Source organism: Passer montanus, unplaced genomic scaffold (assembly GCF_014805655.1).
Source record: "Passer montanus isolate IOZ18808 unplaced genomic scaffold, ASM1480565v1 scaffold35, whole genome shotgun sequence".
Lineage (NCBI taxonomy): Eukaryota > Metazoa > Chordata > Aves > Passeriformes > Passeridae > Passer > Passer montanus.
In genome coordinates, this window is record NW_024368263.1 from 4,009,987 (window position 1) to 4,032,471 (window position 22,485).

The 22,485-nt window shown below is 40.1% G+C and overlaps 1 protein-coding gene across 3 annotated transcripts in view; it reads right to left on the reverse strand.

Moving 5' to 3' along the window:
- The window catches only part of CA10 (carbonic anhydrase 10), a 167,113-nt gene extending 144,636 nt beyond the window's left edge, over positions 1-22,477 (reverse strand). Inside the window, exons 1-3 of one of the 3 annotated variants that reach the window (XM_039716469.1) lie at positions 22,232-22,477; positions 21,455-21,617; positions 21,109-21,196 (exon numbers count right to left, since the gene is read on the reverse strand). In XM_039716469.1, the coding sequence (XP_039572403.1) occupies positions 21,109-21,169 (61 nt within the window). In that variant the 5' untranslated portion in view covers positions 21,170-21,196; positions 21,455-21,617; positions 22,232-22,477. Of the gene's footprint in view, positions 1-21,108; positions 21,618-22,231 lie in introns of all 3 variants that reach the window. The other 2 variants (XM_039716468.1, XM_039716467.1) reach the window with 2 other exon arrangements.
- Between the last annotated feature and the right edge of the window lie 8 nt (positions 22,478-22,485).

Sequence of the window (22,485 nt, forward strand, 5' to 3'; positions counted from 1 at the left end):
TATTTATTCTAACAGTCTTTGTAGGGATAACAGTAGATTGGATTTGAGTGGAAAGGAGATCTACACCCTTCCCTCTCCTCTATCCCAGAAGCAGCTCACAGTAAAAGAAGAATTTTTAGCCTGGCGGTATTTAATTCAATTGCTCAACTTTTTGGTGTATTTGGCATAAGTAAAATGACATTTTGGCCTGAATGGCATTTAGCAAACTCAACCTTGACCACATAAGCATGTCAATATATTATTTCCTTTAATTCCTTAAGTAGCTATTTTACATCAAAGAGTAAAAGAAAAAAAAAGGTAAGGTTTTGTGGGCCATCAAGCTACATTACTGAGTGTTAAAACAAACCCCCAAAGATTAGACATTGCATTTTGGAAATTAAAATTATAATCTAAAAGTGGTCACTAATCACTTTTCATCAGACATCTTTAAAGAATTTTCAATACACAATCATAGACATGTCACAGATCAAAGGCTAGGCACACATTAGTATGTTAAGACATTCCCCATCCTGTTGCTGTTAAACACAGTGGGAATCCACAGATAACTGCTGGAATTTGAGTAAATGTCAAGGTGTTCTGGAAGGTCAGCAAATTTCAACTGTCTCAAAAAGCACAACAATTTTAAAATCCTGCCACTGCCTATCTCAAGCGCCAGTCTTTCTGCTCTCACTGAACAACTTTTCATTCACCTCAGCTGTAAAAAAAGTGACAAGAAATGCTAAAGACAGGCTAACTAAGAAAAATAAATTAACCCTAAACTTCAAAAGCCTACTTAATAGCTCCGTTTTCTGTCCATTTGCATTCAGCAATATTCTTGAATTTAGTGTGGCATCATCTGCACTGGTGCCGAGCTGAAATGTGGTTGACAGTAATAAATGACACGAGGGACATAAAATGGCCTATTTCCTTAGGTTAATTATTATCCTAAACAGGCATTTTGTATCATTCATCATATATTCATCATCATCCTTCTCCCTAGCACTATTTCTCAATGAAGTCAGTCTTGTGGGGACACCCAGAGGGGCTCAATCAATTCATGTGAAGTCAGTCAATAGAAACTAGTACAATACTAGCAGGGTTAGTGTCACTACTCCAAACACAATTTCAAGCATAAATCAGCATAAATGAGGTCAGAATCCACTTAAAATGTTAACAGAGACATCTGTATTGAGTTTAAGTAATGTAATAAAAAATGGCATAATTTACCCTATTTTGAGTATCAACTAGCTCGAAGCTGCCCTGCCTCACATAAATCTGCATTAAGAATAATACAAGATTTGGACCTGTGAGCCTCCAGACCCTCAAGGCAGCTTTTTCATTACTTTAGTTTGTCTAGGCAATTATATCTGTGAAATGCAGTGCAAAGCATGACCATTCTGATTTGGCAGTGAACTGTGAGTCAGCTGTCTCTGACCTACCCAGAGAGGTTTGTACACCCTGAGCAGCAGCATCTCTTTATTTCTATATAATGAGTAATAGAAAATATTTTGAGATATTAGACTAAAAGGTATTGTAAAATGAGAAAGTACTGCTTTAATAGCTTACATTTCTCCAGGCTTTGAAGTAAGAACCACAGTCACTCCTAATGGATGAGAACAGGACATGTTTTACTTACCTCCTACACATGCTGGTATCCTTTCATAAAAGGCTAATGTAGAAATTTGTTAAGACTTTTCCATGCATTGGCAGAGCTGGATGGTCTGTGATCCTCAATACACAAATTAATCAGCACTTTAGGAGCTGGATGAATCCCCTAAGTTACATATGATCCACAGTCAGATTAACAGTATCCTACAGTAACATGACGAAAATGGGATGAATTTTAGTGTTTGCTCTTTCCTCTCAAAAAGACCTGTCTGGACTTCATGACAGAAAAGGTTCCCAACCTTCATTCTAAACCACAGTGAACAAGAAGTCTGCTCTCCTTACAAGGCTGTGATATCTCTGCTGAGGAGGACACAAAAGCTGTCTTGTTAAGGATCTGATCTTCTTTCTCCTCTACTGCATCTGGTCAAATCCACAATGACTTCAACACAACATGATGTGAGCTCAGATCTGCACCAACAATTATAAAGAACTTTATGGTTCCTAGGTCAGATGATCTGTTAACTTCAGCTGAAGCTCATAGTTGGAAGTGGCAAAGCTGGGTAAAAGGAGGGGACTGGCTTTGTTTTATCCTTTGCTTAAGATGGCTGTTTGATGTTTTTTCCCTCACCCTGTCACTCAGGACTGAACTTAGAAGGGGCTGCTGCTGAGACCCTCAGTGCTGAATAAAACCCTCAAAGGCTCATTAGTTGAAGCCAAGCAGCAGTGCCATGAAACGCCACATCAGTCAGACTTCCTGGCACTTCAAGGTACAAGTATAATGGATTTTTAGCACACAATTCAAACTCCCAATATGTTTCAGTTTCATTCCCTGAATGTTTCTGAAGAAGTGGTGTCCCTTTTATTCAAATGGGCAAATGAAAGCCAGAGCCAGAGAAAGATTCTCTATCTTTTAGTAGACAACTGATAGCCCCAATGAACATTTTTACAGGATTTAGACTTGCAGGCCATTTGATACATGTAAAATATTTCTCCCACTGAGCTGTTTCAGCTGTAAATACTTCTCCAAATCAGGCCTTGGAGGAAACTTGGAACAGACAATTAGTGAACACCGTCAAAAAATTTGGTTAAAGTATGTTGCCAAGCAACACAAAATCTGCCAGAGACAGTGATGAAATTCTATTCTCTAGATAAGCCTTAAATTCCTCTGTGACTATGTTTTCCTCTTCCTGCAATCCCTTGCTTTATTCACTGCATCCCACAACCTCTGCATTAAAAAATAACGTGCTCAATTAGTGCCTTTTCCCACACAACCTTTGCAATGAAATTTCTAAGGTGTTAAGATAACTTTAGTTGTGAAGATGTACAAGTTCCTCACTTGCTTCTCCTCTCATTTTTAAATAAAACTTTAAAAAAATCCTTTATCAAATAGTCTGATTTAGTACCTACCAAGGTGATTACAAAATGAGGTCCTTCCAGTCTTTGTCACTCAACTCTCTACTTTCTCAAACTAATTTTTCCCCTTTTTCTGCTTCCACCATTCCATAGATTCTCATTTGGGCACAATCTCCTCCACAGCAGGTGTCTGCTCATCTGCCCACCCCAGCACAACTGTCTTCACCTAGCCATTCCTAGATAATAGAAAATCACAAAATCTAGCCTAAAGCCCTTCATTTGATAAGACGTAAGCTTTGGAACTTATTTTGAGCTTTCCAAGGAAATCTGTTTCCCTCAGATGCCAACTCCATTTTTCTCACAATCATATATGCAAATCTGTGCGTATGTGTGATGTGGTGTGCATCTGTGGGCATAATATTTGCAACCATAATAAATGTGAATCTGATTTATATGAAAGAACAGCAGATGAGATCAAGCAACCTGGGAACAACCCAGAGATGAGACACAAATGCTTCCTTTAACAGTGGGTTACTGAAGAGCTCCTGGGAGTAGGAGAGGGGATATGCCTGGGGAAGTGAGTCCCTAGACTGGCAGTTGCAGCAATGAAAGGACACTTGAGGAACAGGAAGAAAAGCTGGGGACACAGGTACTGAGCTGAGCACTGGCTTTTTCAGCTTTTTTGCCTTCAAAGCTGCTCCATCTCCAGTTATCCCATGCCCTGGGTACAGGTGGAAACAAGTTTGGGAACTGCTAGGAAGCAGCAAAATGTTGGAAAAAAGAACACAGAAATAGACAGCAAAGAGAGATCCTTAATTTTAAACCTTCTTCCATAACAGGTAGAGGTTTACGAATCTTCTGAGCCAGAGATTCTGCTGCATTAACCTAGGAATAACAGAACAATAATCCTTACTGCTCTCACCTCTAGGAAGAGGCAGTCTCTAGCTAGGACAACTCAGGTGTATATTTAGAAAGATCAGTGGAGCTATGCTGACTTACTGTGTAGAATATCATTTAGGCTGTAGTAGCATCCAAAAGCTCCAATTAGGAGGAGAGTTCCATCCTGTCAGGCACCAGATGAATACCCACAGTCAAGCATGCCCTATTCCAGGGAGACAGGCCAGGCTGCCTTCATATGCTTCTAATTGGGCTCTCCTTGAAACTCATCCCGATTCTGCAACATTTGCAGATTGCAGCTGTTTGTTTACTTCACTGGCCTGGAACATGAGAATTACTTTAGTGCATCCCCTGTGGAATGCAGACCTTGCCAGTAGACTAAAGGATGGAACCCAGGGCCTAATGGTAAGTTATGAAACTTACCTTCGTCCTCCAGGCTCCAAATGTTTGACAGGATCATCATTTTCTGTCTATCATAAAAAAATTGATCTCAGCCTTGTAGGCTCAATAAACAGAACATTCATGTTTCAGACATCTTGAACTGCCTATGGGAAGCTGATAGCTCCATCCAGATCTTTCAGGTGACATTCTGACCTTCCTCTCCTTTTGGGGAGGAAATCATGGAAAGAGAATAAAAAGAAGAGATGACATACATCCATCTTACTCATTTTTTGTTCTGCATATGAAACTAATTGAAATCAGCCCTTTCTGAAACAGCCTTTTGTAGTGCTTTTTTCATTGGGATATTAACATGTCATTTTAAACTCCTTATCTAATTGTGTTCAACAATGCACAAATTCTGAGCACCTAAATATGACATGAGGTCCATAATGTCACCTTTAACTAAACAACTCTACAAGAGGGATCATTAAGCTCTTTTTTTTTAAAAAACACAAACACCTGTTTTGAGGCTGATAAAAGAACAAAAGCAAAGTCAGTCAAGGTCCCAAGTTCAAATAAATTCTACCCCGTAGATAACAAGCAGAAGATTCTCTTGGGGACAGTGGGAACTAAAACCAACTGTTGCTTTTCTTTAGGAACAGGGATGTTAGGTAAGGCACAAGGGAAAGGAGACCACATAAAACACTTGTAATATTTCAGCCTCACCAGATTTGTGCCTGGGAAGGCTTTTACTGGCAAGCATCTGACTCTGTCAGCTCTTTGTTACATAGCGGATTTTATTCCACAGCTGAAGACCTTCAAAATAACAAAACCATGCAAAGGAAAAGCAGATTGACTTTTTGGCAGGAAGTCAATGTGCAAATACTAATGAAATAATCTCAGTAAGCAGTCAGACTCTTCAAAGGTCAACAGCAACACAGTGGAGAACTTCAGCATTTAAGTTATTAACAATTCTGTCTTCAATTATTCTGGCAGCTTCTGTGCTCTGAGTTTTAAAAAAATAATCAAGATTTGATGACTGAACAATCAGGGTCTCTACATCTCTATCTCTGTGACTCTTCAAACAAAGACATTGTCTTGTTCCTATGGGAGCTACCAGTCCAATTCCTAACTATTTAGGACCAGAAGCAAAAGCAATTAGGAAAGTGGACTCTCATCAATGCTCTTTCCCATTTGTTTCTGGCAAAGTACAATATGGAACACCCAATCTCTGCTATCTTCCACTACCTGCATTCTCCCTATTAATCTGTATCTCATTCTTTTATCTGTCTCTCCACTTTTCCACTTCAACCTTCACAACCAAATACTCTTTGTTTCTCAGTAAGGGGGATCCCTCACTGATCTCCCCATGTTCTTCTTCTCTCCAAACTCAGAATTCAGGATTGGGGTGCAAGCAATGACAGACAATCAGGAATGAAAGTCGTTGACCTCAAACTGCCTAAGCTTTGAAATACCTTAGGTGAAAGTCACTTGCTGCCCCACAGCCCAATTTTGGTAGAGTGAAAGTTAGTGGTAACAACTTCAGTGGTTTTACTGGGATCAGAAACAAGACTCCTGGAAGAATTAAGCACAGCTTAAGTATTCCAGTTACTCAATGGAGCACCTTCAATTCTCGCTTTTACTACTTGAAATTATGGAGCACTGATACATTTCCTATATTGCACCTTTAGGAAACAGGATCAATCCTGCTGTGCTACTGACAAAAATCCCATCACTGCCTTGTCAATAATTAACAATCATTATCAATTAGTTCTGTATTAATCCTGCTTAGGGACACAATTTCTATTAACTGTATATGAAGGAACATTTTATTCCACTCTTCACTATCCCACTCTTCATTTAATTGATGCTGGGGACTTAAAAAAATCTCTTATTTTCTTGTTGCTACTTTAGATGGCTCCTTCATATTGCAAATCTCCCTGAGTATATTGTAAATTGCCAGGAAAAAATGTGCATATAAGGTAGACAATCCTCTTGTCCATGCTCAGAAATTGTATTGGAGATATTTAGATTGGTTTAATTGGATACACTTCAGCATCTTCCAAATAAACAAACTGAATTAATACAAACCAGGCTAACTTCATCCTAGGACTGCCTATACAGTATTTTGTAGGCCTTTATTGAAAGTGGTATTTAATTTAAAATACCTTTTTATTCAGCCTTTGCTTTTAGAACATTAGAGAACAGAAAATCATAAACAACAAATGCAGAATTCTATGAGAATTAATTTTTACTCCTGGCTGTGCCTAGTTCAAACACAGAAGGGTTGTTTTCTTTCTGTAAAAATGATAGATTTAATTTTCACTTAATGCAGTACTGCATTTGACCTTCCTTATCCCAAACATGGGTCAACTATAAAATGAATGTGAACTAAATCCTAACTCCCCATGAATCATGGAATCAACAATAACTTAACCTTTCTGATCCAGCACTTTACTAAAGAAAATAAAAGCTTCAGAGGATCAAGAAGGGAGTACCAAGTTTCTGGTTATATTGATGTGTTTGGGATTGCCAGTCAGACCCCATTAGCTCCAAATCAGAGCAATCAAGACAAAATGAGCATTCTTATCTGCTAGTTGGGTTTCTGCATCTCTCCCCAACAATTCAGAAACGCGTGGAAGGTGAATTCCACACTGGCATGAAGCCCTTTTGAGCTTCTTTGGCAAAGACACCTCTAGGGTGGGACAGCCTCAATGGAACATCTCTGTATTTCATCTCCTCAAAGTGTCACAACTGGGGACAGAACAGCAGGAAGAGCTCAGCATTATAGAGAAAGTGACCTCAAGGCAAAGGAAAAGCAGCTCAGGTGACATGGAAATGGAGGTGGGCCACTAAAGGCTACAGATATACAGGTTTTATGTCCAGCATGAGTCATTTAGTTGTTTAGAAAGAGCTGTTGACTATGACACTGTCAAAGCACAAATACAGCAAGCATGGAACATTTGGATATATGGACATTTTACTCAATCTTTTTGCTTTTGTTCTTTCATCAGCCTCAAAACAGGGTTTTTTAAAAAGAAGTCTATGATGAGTTTAATGATCCCATTCACAGAATTGTTTAGTTGTAAGTGGCAGTATGGATCTCATATCACATTTAGGGCTCAACATTTCTGCATTGTTGAAGACAATTAGACAAGGTAATATCCCAAAGAAAAAAAGCTCTAGAAAAGATTGTTTCAGAAAGGGCTGTTTTGAGAGCAGATTCACTACTAGTGGCCACCAGGAAAATGTCAATTCATTTCAGATGCAGAAGGAAAAATGAGGGAGATGCATATACATACCTGGCTAAGTTAGAATTATTTCACCAATGTATTTATAGTCTATAGCAACAGCTCAAAATCCACTGATAGTGAAAACTGTGTAAGAATAGCACAGTAAGTTCCAGGCTTCTAAGCAATCACTACAGTAACATAGTCTGTTTCCCAACATCTTTGCAGTCCTTGGAGAGGTGTAGATGCAGATTTAATGAGCAATGCCTACCATCTGTTAATATTGCCTCTAAGAGCAACTGAGAAAAAAAACAGGAATACCAAAAGTGCACGAGATGGCAGAAGCTTTAGAAAAATGGACCATCAATAATCGGGTTTTCTATGTATGACTGCTATTAAAACAAATTCCCAAAAATGAGCAGACTACATGTTTATTTTGCAACAGTTACAATATTTAAGCCAGTCTTGAACCTGGATTTAACCAGGCAATAAACATTCAGGTTAACAGAGCTAGTGAGCATATCAGGCTCACCAAAATGCTGGAAAAATGCCACATCCCAGGACCTGAACCTGCAGGATCCAAACTCTGGGCTCACTCCTTTGTTAATGAACTAGAACAGCTTTTTTGAGTTATGCTGATTTACATAAAGTATTGCCTATACAAGAAAGTAAGACAGTATTTCCTCATAGCTGATAGGACAAAACCTTCATTTTCTTCATCCAGTCATATACATTTCAGTCTTTTATCCTTAATTTCTTCTTCATCACGAAGACTTGCCAGAAATTCATTTAAGTGCTTTGGGTTTACTTCCAGAGTCCCAGTTTTATTTGAACATATTATTAAATCTGGATGGAAAGACATAACTGGAGGTCCATAGTTTGCATGATCAGGTATCTTTGGCCCACTTTATCCTACAAAGCTTTGTGACAAGAACAGATGTAAAAGCGCCTTGCAGTCCTTAATCAAGACATACTATGAACTGAGATAACCAGAAGGCAAAAGAATAAGCCAAGTCACCAGGGTTCAGAAACAAAGATGGTTGCATGAGATAAAGGGTTTATTTTAATCCCAGGAATTCCCTGGCAGAGTTTAAGTCAATTATAATGTTAAGGCACATTACCTTGCTGTATGCTAGTATAAAGATGTAGAATACATTTGTAGTAATTTAATAATCATCAAATTTTACTAAATACTGACCCTGTGAATCAGAAATGCATTATTTTTCAGTGATTTTAATGGGTTATTAATTTATGCAAGTTACAAAGAAAGATTGCTTCCATTTTCCAAACAGATTATTCCAAGTACCGTTAAAACACAAAACTATACTTTCTTCTGTTTCATAACTTCTGCAGAGAAAACAAAGGCAAAAAATCCCTGCTTGTTTTATCACAGAAAGGAATCAAAACCACATTCAGAGCAAGATATAATTAGGTGATCATTCAACTGTGTTTCCTATTAAGGAGACAGTCACATTGAACTTTATTTAAACACTAAACCTTGCTGTGTAGACTGCCATTATTTATCCAATCAAAACAAAAATAAAACAGCCCTTCTGTATGTCATACAGACATTGTGTATGCCCACACCACTCTGGCAGGCACCAGGTACTCAGCTCCTTTCATTAAAGGAAATAATTTTTGAAAAACTGTATTTTGCATTCTTCTAGAACTCAAAATCAGATTCTTCTTTAATTTTACTTTTAGCATGGGGCATGGCACCAAACTGCAAACATATGAAAGCCAAAAAAAATTCCAGTTCACAGTCTTTCATATAGAGGTGGTAAATAGAGTCCAAACCACACACACAAGGCACTCCATCCTTCTCTCTGCCCCATATAAAGACATTCCTACAGATTAAATGCCCCTCAAACTCTCCTAGCCTCCACCAGTCTGGTTTCTTCCACAGTCTATTCCCTCTGCCCTAACTTTTGTCTCACCCATACTGTACTGATGAAGACCTATTAAAATTCTTACTTACAGACCCCTGCTGAAACCCCAAACCACTGTAGTGTCTCAAGTCGCCTAGTCTCTCAGTAGACAGATGACTTGTTTCATTATTTTCTTCCTCTGTGTTTTTAGATTTTTTTTTAAATTTGTACATTGCTTTTTACCTGGAGATTTTTTTATACCTGCACAGAAATTAAATACTGAAAATAAGTCCAGACATTGTCTCACTGTGCTAGATATCTGCAAAAAGCCCTGGGCCTGGACACTCCAAATACTCTGCTAGTTTACAAAACATAATTCTGCAGAAGCTTGAGCAGCCATTTTGACTTCGGCCTCATCCTGAAATGTCAGTAAAACCCACCTGTGGTGACAACCAGCCCTGTTAATGGCAGACTGAAGGGACATAGGGGCTGCTTTAACAGTTAGGGAGAGTTGTCCACAAAGTAAAACCAACATTTAATTTCTGTATGTCTTATTTTAGCTTCTACTAATGCTATCTAAACAATGTAACGCTTTCTTCGTCCACATTTATTAGAAATGGTACACACTCTTTGTGTGCTATAGAATAGGGGAAATAAAAAAGCATGAAGTTCACTTCCGTTCAAGAACAGCCAAGATCAGTCTCAAAGAGCAATAAATAATAAGACACTGCTAACACCAAACATGAAGAAAGACAGTTAAAACCGTTACAAATCCATATCTCTCAGTTACTTAACAATCTATCGGTTCAGTCAATTTAAAAGATCTAGGAACAGGGGCTTAGTGGATTAGTAACAACAGACCATTAATCTCTGCAGCCTCAATTTTAATCCAGCAATAACCAAAGTGATTGAAAATCATTCTGACACGTGACTGCTAAAGACCCTGAGCATGGTCCCTGAGCTCCCACACCTTCATCCCCACTGCAGAGGTCATGGCACCTTTCTAATGGGACTATTTACCAAGGGACTATTACAAGGGAGCTCTGCTTAATTTTTAACTAAACTCTAGGCCAACATTTATGGCAGAGTAATGCCTCTGCACACTACCTCCCTCAATTAACAGCTGATTTTGAAGATTTTATTTTGCATTTCATTTCAGCCTATATTAGCAAAGCTTTCTTTCTTTCCTGGAAAAATGTACAACACAACGTTGCCGAAAACAAATACTCATTTTCTACATAAGATTTTAAATAAACGTGTAAGAATTGATGCGTGTCATCCTAGGCAAATGCCAGGAGATTATTTCTGTACAGTTTATATAATATCAGTGAAAGTTACATCCAAAAAACTGGAGTTTTAAAAATAATGCACTAGGTTTTAAATATAAGAGTGCTTTATTTCAAAGATACTAACTTCTGGAGTATTCAGTGACTAGAATAAATTCTTAAATGACCAGTAATGTGACAAAATTAAGCGATCCAGACACATTTCATCATTTAGTCCTCCACAATGGTTATCAGCATATCAGTAAAGAAGCTATTGGAAGAGACACCTTGCAAAAAGGATTTAAATTCAGCTGTTGCTACCTGTGGTCTGAAATCTGAGCCACAGACTCCTTTTCAGGAGGATTAAAAGTAAGATGGTGACTATCTTGTAGTCACAAACACTGTTTTATTTACTACAAAGTAAATAAATATTTAAAAACATAAAAACAGAGCAAACACAGAAGGTCCCAGTCACACAGAGCAGAGAACAAAAAAAGGGACAGTTCTGAGAGTTACTTGCTGCTGTTTGTGAAGCATTAAGTAGCACAAAAGTAGGACAAGGGCTGGAGGAGAGAGAGGAGAAAGTCTGCAAGCTCTATGCCCTTTGGTAGATATAATCCAAATACATAAATATGATGTAAATGTATTGCAGAGCTGTTTTTATAAATAGTACAAGAATTTTTTGTGTGTGGTAGAAATTGATTCATAATACCATAAATGAGCCTTACCTCATTTAAAACAGGAGGAACTTTTCTGCTGACACAGACCGAATACGCCACTAGCAGTGGAGAGGACGTTTGCCTTGCTTGGTCCCAGACAGAGGAACAGATCCTCAAGTATTTTATATTTTTCCCCCAAAGAGTTTTCTCTCAGTCTGACTAAACTCTGCTTATCCAATCTAAACTCTGCCAGCTGCTTGCACAGAACTAGCATGAAGTGTCCCAAACATCTCTGTAGGTACCACCTGGCCCACAGATGAGTCCCCATTCCACTGAATGTCCTCTTTGCATCAGGACTTGAGATCAAATCAAGAGAAAATTAAAATCTGTGCTGGGAAGAAAGTGGAACAGAAATTCACATATAAAAAACATTGCATATTACAATTCACCTCTTGTAATTTCACTTTTTAGTCTTCTGGTTTGTGTTTACTATTGTGGAAGATGGTGTATGTCTCTTTCAGGGCATCCATATAGTGAGAATTAACAAAATACAATCCAGTTTATATGAATTCTGATTGTACAGTTTCTCTTGCTGTTTCCATCACCCTAGAAAAGCCTGCATCTCTGCTTTACCACATAAAGAACTGAGATTATTTTACCCAGATAAAAACCTATTTTCTGTACAACTGTAAATTTAAAGAGAGATTATGAAAATTTTTGCTCATCTTAGATGGGCTTTCCCTAAGATTTTGTATTATTCAGGTACTATACCACTGCTACTCCTTGCTTCAGCAAAGCACTCCAGCACATCCTTAATCTAAATTGTCTTATACAATTACATGTTAAGACTCAGATTCAGCAGAACACTTAAACATGTCTTTTAAGTTTTGCATTTTGCTGAATCTGGATGTTATATATCAAAATAAAGGTAAAGAGGATGACTCTGTTTTTAGCTTTTATACTTGTGCTACCTAATAAAATAAATAATATTATTTATTACTGTATTTTCCATCCTGTTTCACAGTGAGCTAAATACCTGTGACTCTAGAGCAAAGGCACAATTGCAGACTGGCAAAGATGAATTGTTAACAACTTGAAGAGAGTACTGGGAGGGCTACTGAAGATAAAAATTATGCAGGTACAAAAACCAGTATAACAATAAGATAATGCTTATAAATATGAATGTGAACAAAAAAAAATATCCCAAAACACCACAAATGTTGAATCCAGGTGATTATAATGCAAAATAAAAAATGGGAGGGGTTAGACATGATGGGCAAAATGCCCTGGGGTGAGGTTTCACCCTCAAAACAAATTCATGTATGTGTTCACAGTATATCCAAGAATTCCAGCAGTACAGAAAGGAACCTGTTGGGCTGCTGAGAGAAAATTTCAGAAAGAAAATTTAGGACCAAAATCTCTGGTGCCCTTTACTGTGTGTTGTCACCTACCCCCACAGTGAGGGGATGTGAAACACGAGGCAGCAAAGTGCTGCACTTGGAGGAACCCACTCATTACTCACAGCCCAAACAGAACCAGAAAAAGGCCAACGGAGTGAATCTCAGTAATTTAAACAGAATTTAAATAGCACACATTTATGGAAGAACCATGTCTGGATCTGAATTTTTCCTTAGTATCATGCTAACTCCTGAAAACCTATTTAATTCTAATTTATTTAATTCTTATGTATACCGTAACTGTATCTCACAATAACTTCACTGCATGTATGATGAGGAGAAAAAACACCTTGTAGTAGAAAGGCAAAGGGAGAGAGGAGGATCTGGCCCATGATGGGGACACACACTGAGGCCCTTCTGTGACCCTGCACTCATTGAGGGGATCCAGCCCCACACCCTGACCAGAAACACAGGCCAAGGGCAATTCTTGTGTTACAAGGCAGAAATGAGAGTGAAAATGGACTGCAACTACTCAAAGTCTTGCTGACTGAGTTTCCATGTGACATTTTATCTCAACTTCTCCATCTGTGAAAGTGTGGCCAACACTGTACTCCCTGCAAACTGCTCAAAGTTCTGACAACAAAATTTTAAAAAAATGTTTTTAAACTGAAATGTAATGCAAAGCTCTTTCATTCATACCTTTCATTCTTAGAAAAACCAAGACAAGCAGTCCCATTCAGAGAACTCTCCTGTCAGTAAGTGTTTACACACACCCCAGCAAGTAGGATTAAAACCAGCGTCAGTTAAACTCCTTTCCTTTCCAGCAGTGGGGACAATCATAGGGTCACTCAAACACCTTTCCCTTCCAGCAGCAGCAGCAGCCCTTCCCTTCCATAACTGCTGCTTCCCATGTGGAAAATAGCAGGCCTCAACTCCAAGTCGTGTGGCATTCCACTCATGTAGAAACAAAGAGCTCATTCTGCATAAAATTTCACTCCCAGGAACACTACTGAAGTACTGTGCTTTTCTACCAGCAGGTATAAATTTTCATCACCACCTTCTTCCTGAAGTTTCTTTTCTCTGCCATGGTGGCAAACACAAGTTAATGCTTTTTCTAGCAGCCCAAGAATGTCGAATTGCCAAACAAACTTCAGCTGTGGCAGCAGGAACCCTTTCTGACCTGCTCCCTTAGCCACCCAAACACCAACCTACTGGGAATGGTAGGGCTTGCTGGAGGACATAGCCACTTCAACATCACTTCAAACACTTGTTTTCCATGGTCACACGTACAAAAGACCCTTCACTGGCACTCATTATCTTTTTCTTTTAGCATTAACAATCCATAGGAGTCCTGCTGGCAAAGCAAAAAATCCTGTTGGGATTATTCCTGAAGCAGAACAGGGCTGTATAGTAGTTAACAGCAAGAAGGAACTTAAATTGGAAACAACCCACAAAAATGACAAGAGGATGATTTTTCAGAAACCACATTTCCCTCTAAATTCATCTACTCAAATGCTATTTCCAAAACATAGAGATGTCAACACATTTAGAGGGGGAAAAAAAAGGATAATGTTGCTTAGCTGCCTCCTCCATGCATGTGCTTAGAAGCTGCTTTGGTTGACTCAGTGCACGATTCTTTCCATTCCATACTTAAAGCTTGACCAAGTTAAGGACTAAAGATAAAGGGAGGGAAAAAGACTGTATGCCTATTTTAGTATTTTTCTAAAAAGTACATCCTAATTAGTTATTTGTGGCTTACAGCTACTGTGGTATTTTTCTGGCAACAGTATCAGAAAAGTTAAAAACTGTGGTGCATTTAAGTTTAATGCTATTTTTACTACAGAAATTCAAATGTTACAGATTCATGAATTCAAAACAGAAATGTTTCCATGTGGAAACATACATCTGACAATGAAAGTATTTCTTCACTTTCGTTCTGACCATTGATTTCAGTTTCAGAATGCAATGTATGTAGAAACTGATCACCTTCCATTTTCCAAGATGAGTAGAAGTAAAGTAAGTGTTTTATGGCTGTGATCCTGAAGGGTTTTACCTGGCAGGCTACAGGAGCACAGACACCTGCCATCTAAAGGTTTTCTCACTGCTGACAGTTCAATTTTTGCAATTTTAAGGCCTAAGTCTCAGTAACACCAAAGCCCTTTATAACATTTTTGGGAGTTGCAAGGACTTTTAGGGTGGATGTAAATATAGGTTACCTTGACCTCAACTGTCACCTGCTAAGCACTACATGACAAATTCTGCCATATTGGCAAATTGGAAGTTTGCACTTATAAACACCCATGTGCATGAATGAGGCACTACCTCACCAGAAAGGCACTACACAGGATATAGGCCTACCATGTTTCAGCCCTCTATTTTCATGACCACAATAACTTACTATTTTATCTCCAAGAAATTATATTAAAAGACCCTTGGCAGCTTTTAAACTATCAATTGTTAAAACCAGCAATAAAATACTTTACTGCTTTGAATTCAACTGTAAATAGGTTTGGCTGTAAAGCCTCGACTCTCTCAAATGCCAGATTATTATCCTTTGAAAAAAATTATTTCCCATTTATTTACAAAAAATGTTTCAATTTATTTACTACAGTGCCATGTTTTTGCTAACTATTTTCTGATTGCATTACAATGGAAATGCAGTCCCATTGTACAGTGTTGCCTCTAAACAAGTCAATTACAATTTGATCCCTATTTCCTATTCCTCCCAACATGGTGTGCAGTAAAGATAAAAACAAGACATGATCAAAATAACACTTATCACAGTATTTCAGTATTGTCCATAACTGATTGTCATCTAGTTTTGTCTGCTGCTTGAGCTGGTAATGAGATAATGATGGCACAGTTTTATATAGTTCTCTATTAACAGCCCAGATGGGCCAATCATCCCCTTCAGTCTTTCCCATGTTAAGTTTAGTCAAAAACAATCAGCAATGATGAAAACAGCAACTTTCTCCTCAGCTGAATTACCACCTTTCAACCAAGAAAGAAAGTGATATTTTGACCAATAGCAACAGGGAAAAAAAAAATCTTTTAGAGAGAGCAGGAATTCTTTGTTTATTCATGCGCAAGAAATATTGAAAATGCAAATGGAAACCCATTTCAATACTTGCTATATTTAAAATCTAGCTGTTGTAGAATTAAAAACTGAGAACTTTCCAAAAATGTCAAGGGCAAAACTTCTTGATAGCCTCAGTTGCATTTTAAAGAGCACCCTTAAATTGAGAGCACTTTATTTGAGTGGGGTTTGATTCCTTATTTTGATAATTTTATATTGGAGGCTTGGTATCTAGTTCAACTGGATTACAATGAGGCAACACAACACAATGAAGAGGTTTGAAAACTGGGAATCTACTTCATTGAGATATGGAAAAGAATAGCAGCAATAACCAGTTTCTTTCCACCAGTTTATTGGATGGAAAATAGCTCAGCATAATGTGTGCAAAAACCGTTCATAACCATTACCTTTTACTATCTTAACATAACTTAAAAATATGTGTGTTGTTCCAGCACTTTAGTGCCTATCTGGTCACGCTCTAGTTGTAAAACCAACAATAAAAATAAATAAAATTATAAAAAATACAAGATGTACCAAAAAAAAAGGTAAAAGCAGACTACAGAAGACTTCAAAGGCTATTTCCATAGAATTTTCAAGCAGAAACATCTTCACACCTTTTGAGAAAGTGGAAAAAAAAATCACTCAAGTGAGAAAGCATTCCAGAGCTGAGGAACTGAGAGTCTCTGGATCCAACCTATGGTCCCTCCATTCTGTGAATGTGAGCAGACAGACTGAATCCATGTGGATTTTCATTATCATCAACAAACTTCACGCAGGCATGAAGGTTTGCCCACAGACATGAGGCTCTGGAGATGGTATTAAAGCAGGAAAAAAATACTGTAATGGGTAAAGTTCTTAGTTACCAGAAACCCTCTACATGTTACACCTTCCTTTATGCCTAGTGCCCACTTTCATATATATGTGTGTGTGTATACATATATCTACGTATGTGCTATGAATAATTCCTTCCCCTAGAATATTACATATCTTACTTTTAAAAGTGACAGACAAAGCTGTTTCTGTGACACTATTTGAGGATAATTAACACGGTTTCAACATTTTTGTCCTAATAATGAACCATTCACTGTTCTAATGTTGGACATTAGGGCTTTGATATTCTTCTCGTCTACAAGAATAGTTCTGTTTGAATTATCTCAGGTTGTGTGATGCTATGAGAAGAAGAGCTATCAGACTTAACAGACCATGATTCCACAGGTAATTCCAGCCCTGGCATAATTTAGAGCTCCTATAGGGCATCTCTGTGTTATGCCAAGTAATAAGAGCTCAGAGACTGCAGAAGCTTCAAGACAGAAAATGAAGTGCCAGTGTGCTCCAAATCCACCTCCAGTCCTCAGTGCCAGGAGATGCCATATCAGATGCTCAATACACAGTGGAATACCTGGATGGGTGAAGGGTTTTTTACAACATCTCAGTTATTCACCATACATGATTTATGGCACTTGTGTGCTGCCAAATAGGCCACAGAAGTTGCATCATAAAAGGGATTTTGCCCCATGTGCCTTGACAGCATGGCAAAGGATGAAAATGCTTCCAAATAACAAGACAGCTTCCATCCATATCAGTTCCCAGAAGCCAAATCAATAAGGGGGAGTATATCAACTCATAGGAAGGCAGAAATATGTTGACCATGTAGGTTTTAGAAGTAATGTTGTTGATGTATGAACAGAAAACGTACATGGAAACCTTCTTAACAACTTCACACAACAACTTCATTTTCTTATTTAACCAAGAATCCTGCAAAGTTTTAATAACAACTTCCTAGCTTTTTTTTCTTGAAATTGATTGTTAATATTTGAATTCACAAAAAGCCTTCCTTATGGTTCATACAAATGATTGTGTAAGCAAAGGTGTCAGCCACCTGAGAACATTGATGCTAATTCATATTTGGTGGTTTTATTACTCAGGAAGGAAATTCTGGACATCATCCAACAACTACTATCTTCTTTGTATGTAAACAGTGTAATTCTTGTGCCAGGAGTACCTGCATCTTCAAAGGAACAACATCTAGTGGGGGCTTATTCCAGCATTCTGTCTACAGAACATCTTCACTTCCTCTGCTCTGTGCTCCTTCTGTGCTGAACAGTATCATTAAAAGGACAAAACCTCAAAAGTCATAATATAAATGATTACTATTTTTCTCAGAAACTATAACTCAAAGGACTAAATATGACTTTGAAGGAAAGCAAGGGCTTTCATTTCTGTCTGAAGGACAGAAACAGTTTTTGTGGTCCTTCAGCCTGTTTGTATTTCTCATTTGCATCTGCACGAGGAAACTAGATTATCTTTTCAAACAAGCAATTCCAAGTAGCAAAAGCCTTAATTCAGTATGCTAAGAAAATAAAATTATTGTTCCTGAAGTTCACAGATAAATTACTTCCCAAACACATGGAAGAGGCAGTAATAAAAAAAACCAAACCCCAATACAATTTCTAGATCTCAGTATAATTTCTTCCAAAACAATCAATCTCTCATACACACAAGTAACTGACTCATAAAAAAAAAAATTAAGTATAAAATATATTGCAAATATGCATACACCTCTTTTTAACAGATTACATTACTTTCCATATACAAAGTCTTCAAGAAATTCATTAATGTAAGATACCAAAAAGTCAACTGTATACTTTCATCATTACTTATTTTAAATAAGAAACACAGCACAAGTGCTACATTCAGTATAATTTATACTTAAATGTTACATACACAGCAAAAGACATAACACTGAACTGTGTTTAATAAGTTTATTAATAATGATTAAAGAACTTAACAGTGTTCAATTCAGTGAATGACATTATCCCTTTGAAGAGCAGTCCCTAATAGGCCCTAATCCAAATAACCACTGGAATTAGCAGGAGGAAGATCACAGGTTTAAACAGACACTGAACCAAGCATTTGCTAATGTTCAGGAAAGATCCACATTCAGCAGACCTGTCTTGAGTCTTCACTGATGAAACAACTGAATAAAAAAGAAAAAAGGAAAAAAAAAAAGAAAATACTGCCACATCCTTAATTCACAATCCAGTAATTTGCAGCACTAGTGCTCAACTAGTGGGTTTTTAAAGTAACATGTTGAATGAATGACCAGTGCTGAAGTGCTAAAATACAATCTGCAATCCTGTGCTGAGGCAATCCCTTAACAGGCTTCATGACATCTCCTACTCGCACTGTTATCCAGACATTCCAGCTAGATAATTTGCTACAAAACCCAGTGTAAAAAGGATGGCAGAGGCAACATACAGAGCATTAGTGCCAGTCAGATATCTACAGATCTTAATCCTTTTCACTAAGACGACAGATAGTGAGGATTCCTGAAAAAAAAACCTGAAATCCCCAGGAAAAGGAAAAAGAAAACACGGCTGAAGCACATATACACTCTTTGTGCGGTCAAAATTATCTGAAACCACAGTTTTAACCATGCGGCAGAAGCATCCCATTTATTCCCTTTATTCCCTCCAAAAAAAAAAAAAAAAAAAAAATAAAAAAGAGCAGAAGCATCCCACCATTCATTTATTCCCTTTATTCCCTCCAAAAAATTAAAAAAAAAAAAGAAGAAAAAAGAGAAAAACCAAGCAGACGTGGTGTGAGTGTACAGTATCAGGTACTAGTGCTAGAGGGAGATGGAGAGCGATAGGAGCCCCTGCAGGACTGATCCCACTGGTTCAGAAGCCTGGGCTCCCCTGTCTGAAGAGGAAAGGAGGGCAGGAGCTCAAGGAACGCTGACAGCTAAATGCAAGGCATAAGCAGCTGCACAGAATGGGACAGCTTCTTTCTGTCTCAGGATATTACTGTCACAATGGCCAAGAGAGCGGTGAGCTGCAGCTTGCTCTTCTCACTGTGGTACTTCAAAAAGTACCTGATTTGAGGAGCACTGGACAAATGGCACATCACACTGAGCTAAATAGGTAAGATTTCAATGACAAGAGGCAGCAGGTTTTGCTGTTGTAAGGAGAGTGAATTTTTCTGATGGTACCAATGGGCACGAGTGGAAGGTCAGCCTGGAGGGCTGGCAGTGTCACCCGGGTGCCTGGTGGCAGATGGTGCCAGTCTGCAGGGATAAAAGGAAGGCTGATGCACACCGTGGGCTGACAGCAGTGTTATTTGCTCAGGAATAAAGGGGCAGGTGCAGGCAGGACAAATTAACAGGGATGCTGAGCCCCCAGCATTCATGTGTGCCCCAGCCCAGGGGCTGGAGGGGTGGATAAACTGGGAGATGCTGCAGGAAATGCAGTGGGGCTCAGAGCTGCCAGGGGGGGATGCTGCAGGTGCTGCTGCCTGAGGGCTGTGGCTGGGACACAGCCCAAGCCAATCTCTGCATGGTCCCAGGAGAGCTTTGGAGCTGCCTCTCCCTACGGACATCCAGGCTGAACACTGAAATGGCCACCTGGACCCTGGATCTCCCTCCAGCAGTGCCTTGCTTGTGCTGCTCGTGTTCCCATTTCTGGACTTATGCAATGGCTGGAGGGCAGAGGCAGCCTGTGGGAAGTGGAGCAGTGGGAGATGCAGGCACCTCCCATGGGGCAGAACCCATGGGCTTCCCTGAAGTGTCCCCAAGTAGAAAACTGGCCACCTCACTGCTCCTGCCTCCCACAACGTAATTATCCCAGCACGACCAACGTGACAAATTAACAAGGGAGCTAGGGCTTTTGCAGTCACAGAGAATGCTTTTCCCCAAGAATAAATTGTTCAAATCCTTTATGGTAGACAACTAGCTATGCCTGTTCATTAACTGGACAAGCTGTGGTGACAACTGAAATGACCTGACTTTCTACATATTGAAGGGAGAGCAATCTTTGCAAGCTTAAAATAAAGCTCTAAATCCCAGCCAGCACAGAGGCTCCCTGAACGGGGCTTTTTTTTTCTTAAAAAAAAAAAATAAAATTTTCAGAGCACAGACACAGTAAAGCTCATTTTAAAAGCACAGACACTTTACTGTTATCCCTCCCTTTGCAGACCCAGAACTGTGACACCAGAACATGACAATTCCATCCACAACCCACAAGCCCTTCAGGATCTGCATATCAGCCAAGTTTAAGAACTTCAAGAGATATGAAATTCTGGGATGATCGCAATGTTGCAAATAATTATCACAATCAGGTACACTGGGAATTATACGCATTTCCTTTATCAGTACACCGTATTGTCTACTGCAACCAATGAATGATAATTAAGACACAGGTATTGGAATTAAGGGGGAGAGGGAAATTACGAGAGTCGATTTCTGTCACAACCCACTCACAGTACATCATTCACGGATTTTTCAGCTACAGTTCTGACCTGGGTTTAACTGTTCCTCTTACCCCTTAATAAGGGGACACCTGGGAACCCCGTACGGTGCCTCCCCCGCTCCCTTGCCCTTTCTGTGCTCGCTGCATACCTGAAATGCAGACGATGAAATTCGCTTGCAGAAGAAAAAGCACCTCCCAAACAATTTCCATCCTCCGATTCTCATGCCAAGTGCATCCCTCGGCGAAAAAAAATAACAAAGATCAATATCGCAGTTTGAACGATCCCAGCAAATTTCCTTTCGGACTTGCAGACTGTATTCCCCAGATGTGCTGACAACACATGTCCGAGCTCTCTCTCCGCACGGCTCAAGTGAGATCCCTTCCCTTCCTTCGCCCTCCAAAAAAGACCACGAAGCCAACTGCCAACACCGGGCTCTTCCTCCTCGAGCGAGAAAAAACTCCACCAGATTTCCCAACACGACATAGACTACAAACCCCAACCGATCCGATATCCGGCGAGTCTCTATTCCAGGGACGGCCAGGCGCAAATTAACCCCAAAACTCTCTGCACGTCTCAGCGGGGCAGTGCCGGCATGCCGGGCAAGGAGGCGGCGGAGCGAGGGGGATTCCCCTCCTGTTGCTGCTGCTGCTGCTGCTGCTACGGAATGAGTGGAAAGAGATTAATACCGGCGGCAAGCCCCTCCATCCCCGCGGCGCTCGGAGCGCGCAGCCCCGGCTCCCGGCCCCGCCGCAATCCCGGCGCGCCGCGGCGGCTCCGCCGCGCGACTGCAGGGGTCGGGCTTGCCCCGCGCACCGAGCGCCCTGCCCGGGATGCGCCCCCGCAGCCCCCCGCCAGTGGGAACGGGGCTGGATGGCAGCGGAGGAGGGTGTCAGTGCGTGTGGGTGTCAGTGCGTGTGGGGGTGTGTGTGTCCCCCAATGCGAACGGCACAAGTGCGGAGTCCGCATCAAGCGCGGCTTGTGCGCATCGTCCGGCGGCTTGGCTGAGGATGCCAGTATTTTAAAAACTTATTTAAACAAGAAGGAAAAGAGATTCAGACCCGAACTTCTGTCGGGTTGGTGGCGGAAGGGCACCGGGAGGCTCCAGCCGGGAGTTAGCGAAGTGCCCGTGCTGCAGTGCATATCTGATAGCATTCCCCGGGTACAACAGTTCTGCATATCTTCCCCTCCCTCCTCCCCGGCCAAAAAAAGAAAAAAAAAAAAAAAGAAAAAAAGAGAAGCAGCACCAGTTTTTTGGGCAATCCCTCACTTACCCCAAATATCCTCCTGGTTTTTATCTCTCCCACCTCACCGGACGTGCCGGTCCAGCCTGCAGTCCCAAAAACAAATCGAGGTCAAGCTGCGAGCCGCCACCGCCTATCTCCACCTCAGCTGCCGGGAGGTACCATAGCTGCTCGGAGCTCCCCCTGCTCCCCGGAGCACGGCTACTCCGCCATGTCCCCGGGTGCAGCCGGTGCTGCGGGGGCCGCGAGCGGCAGCGGCGGGCACGGCGGGGCTGGGCGGCGGC